This window comes from Plectropomus leopardus, unplaced genomic scaffold (assembly GCF_008729295.1).
Source record: "Plectropomus leopardus isolate mb unplaced genomic scaffold, YSFRI_Pleo_2.0 unplaced_scaffold21807, whole genome shotgun sequence".
NCBI classification, from domain to species: domain Eukaryota; kingdom Metazoa; phylum Chordata; class Actinopteri; order Perciformes; family Serranidae; genus Plectropomus; species Plectropomus leopardus.
The window spans coordinates 1-2,885 of NW_024623613.1; the positions used below are offsets into that span (position 1 = coordinate 1).

Here is a 2,885-nt window from a genome sequence, read left to right on the forward strand (position 1 = left end):
TTGACAGAAATCAAACCAGTTTGTGACAGTTTACATGCATGTGAAAGCTGTCTGAACGCTGCACAAGAAAACTGAAGACGTTCCAGGTTTTAAAGGGTTAATCCTCGACTTTGGAGGATCTAAGGCTGCAAACTGGCTCATATGGGGTTCAACATTTCTGTTATGATTCTTCGGGGCCAAACACAGACGAGCTTTAAAAGTGATCAGTAAAATCTTGAATCGATTCTAAGACAAACAAAGTGAGACGTGAATTTTGGGGCGATGTGATGTCGTCTGTTTAAACCATTAGAGCATTATCTTTTCAAAGGGAGGCACAAAGAGCTTAATATAAAACCATTATCACCAGTGTCTGCTGCAGAAACCTGCGCTGCAAGCATCCATAACAGATGTTGACTTTTGTCCCTCAGAACCCAGAGCTGGTGGCTCGTCTGGAGAAGATCAAAGCCAAACTGGCCAATGAGGAATACAACCGAATCACACGTAACGTCAACACTCAGGTACGATCACATTAAAAACGTATTTATCTTTCGTGCATCGTGCTCAAGATGTGACGCTGCAGATTTTTTTAGTAAAACAGTTTTTCCAGGCATGAAAAGTTTTGCACATGTGATAAATGTCTGTCTTTGTCTTCAGGAAGTCAACCGCAGTGGGACATTAGCAGATTTTGGTCGGCAAGGTCAGCGTGGTACACGTGCACTGTTTTCAATATTCACAATTTTAACAATCAGAGGCTAAATTATACGTTATGTATTTTTCAGTGCGATCGGTCAAAGCGGTGGTGGCGACTGTATTCAACTTCCTGGTCACAGTGGTTGCTGCTTTCGCCTGTTCGTACATGGGGAGTCAGTACCTGTTCGCTGACACAGCAGCGGTAAGAATACGACTTTTAATTGTGAATGTGCGCTCACCTTTTTTGTCTCAGAAGATCCAGACGTTCAAAACAGCCGAATTGTCCGCAGAGGTGTCCTCTTCTCTGAAACAAACAGACTGGGTGATTAAAACGGTTAAAAACAGCAAAGAAAGCAGTTTCACGTCAAAAATCTGTGTTTTTCTAGTGCAGTTTGGCTCGTGGAATAGGAGCTGCTCACTTTGGTGGCCCACACTAAAACACAATCTGGAGCCAGTGTTTGGTTTGTCCGTTGTGGGCTACTGTAGAAACACAGCGGTGCAAACTGTTCATTTTAACGTAATTAAATTCTTATTTTCAGGTAATTATACCCTGAAAAAAACATACATATTCTATTATATACCATTTTTGCAGATGTTTATCCCCCTAAATCCTAAACACAGGATGTTTGTGTCCACCTAAAGATTTCCTAACTCTTTTTTGTTTGTTTGTTTCTGTCACCTGTTTTCCAGCGAGTAATAGCAGCTGTGATCGCTGCGTCTGTAGTCGGGCTCGCTGAGCTCTACGTGCTGGTCCGGACCATGGAGGGGGAACTCGGGGAACCGTAGCAGCTGCACAAAAAACAACGAGGGAAACAAAAACTGCAGCAGCACTCAAAGCAGAGCGCTGCTGAGTCAGCTGATTCAGGACAGACGTCTCACTCTGTCATGAAAACTGTGGACTTTTTGCCTTTTTATTTGACAGGAAACATTGGTGTAATTTTCAAGTTTGATTAAACTCACTTAATTTACAAAGTGATACTTGTTGCCCTAAAGGGAAACTGGGACATCACAAGAACGCAAAATGGTTTAAAATAACTGAATGTCTTTTATTTGACATTTTCAAATATTAATACTGCGTTATGTGACGTTCCACCTGCCCAGGTTTTGTTTAAAGGTAAACTATGCAGGTTTGTCATTTTGTAAACATGGTTCTCAGCTAAACTTCAGCCAACATCAGATTCACTATTGTTTCGGGTTCAGGTTACTTTATTTGTAGATTTAGGTAGATTTGGGTTGCAGTAAAAAGTATAAAGACATCCAGACAGACAACATACAGGATAAAACATGACAAAAAGATGCAGGATAAAACATTAAAAAAGAAACAATTAAAGCTAATGTTAAATATGTAACAAATACCAATAAAAAAGTGAATAAATAAATCAGAAATACAGGCTTTTATGCAGTTTTGTGCAATTTTCCTACAGCTTGTTCACAGTGTGATGGCAGCTGGATCAAATCTGTTTTTATATCACTTAGTTTTACACCTCGGGACTAAAAAACCTCCTTTCAGAGGAGAGAAGCTGAAACTCAAAGTGCAAAAGGTGCAGTTCATCATTTAAAATGGCTATTCGCTGTAACTGTTCTTTACGGAGACTTCCGAACCATGACACCGAGGAAAAAGATAAAACCGATTCAATAAAAGCACCGTAAAATAAGATCATGGTTTTATGGCGTTTGCCTTGCTATATTTTATTTATTTCTGGCACTGTGTCTCTGTAATGCCAGCTGCTTACAGTCTGCTAGCACCTGTAAAAAGATAAAACTTCTATAAATATACACGCCTATAAACATTCACTATATAAAGACTATAAACACATCAAACACATGAAATAATAAGACAATAAATCTGCAGATACTGAGATTGTGTCATAAGTGATGATTTAGAGGCATTATTTCTGTGTTAGTTTATGCATTGCTTTTTAGGAAAACCCTGCGTAGTTAAATCCAAACATGAGTCTTATGTTATTTATTTATGACTTTTTAATTTCATATTTTTCCTCAAGACTACGACCTGAAAATAAACGTTTATTGATGTATTATTCTTTCCATTCTGTTCTCAGATATAATCATATTTTTGTGTTCAATAAAGTCATCAGGATTAACTAAACTAATGCTGATTTCATAACGTTGACGATCCTCCAGTTAGTGTTACTGTCCTCTGCATCTGCTGTCTTTTAAATCAAATGTAATAACAAAAAAGCACTTTTTCCTCATAT

The 2,885-nt window shown here is 38.4% G+C and overlaps 1 protein-coding gene and 1 long non-coding RNA gene across 2 annotated transcripts; one reads left to right on the top strand and one right to left on the bottom strand.

The window, feature by feature from the left end:
- The first annotated feature begins 48 nt into the window (after positions 1–48).
- tmem199 (transmembrane protein 199) lies at positions 49–1,978 on the top strand. Its single transcript, XM_042515949.1, has 4 exons — positions 49–497; positions 634–676; positions 759–871; positions 1,360–1,978. Exons 1-4 carry the CDS (start codon positions 387–389, stop codon positions 1,453–1,455), a joined length of 363 nt encoding a protein of 120 aa, XP_042371883.1. The 5' UTR covers positions 49–386; the 3' UTR covers positions 1,456–1,978.
- Positions 636–1,428, bottom strand: LOC121965831. The gene is made up of 3 exons (XR_006107523.1): positions 1,349–1,428; positions 909–973; positions 636–825 (listed from the first exon to the last, which is right to left on the bottom strand). It is a non-coding gene; the product is annotated as an uncharacterized LOC121965831 (long non-coding RNA).
- Positions 1,979–2,885: the final 907 nt, after the last annotated feature.

Bases quoted from the DNA above. Each gene is read 5' to 3' on its own strand.
- tmem199 (XM_042515949.1), top strand. From the start codon at position 387: ATGTTGACTTTTGTCCCTCAGAACCCAGAGCTGGTGGCTCGTCTGGAG. The intron at 498-633 runs GTACGATCACAT...CTTTGTCTTCAG, and splicing joins CACGTAACGTCAACACTCAG to GAAGTCAACCGCAGTGGGAC. The intron at 677-758 runs GTCAGCGTGGTA...TGTATTTTTCAG, and splicing joins AGCAGATTTTGGTCGGCAAG to TGCGATCGGTCAAAGCGGTG.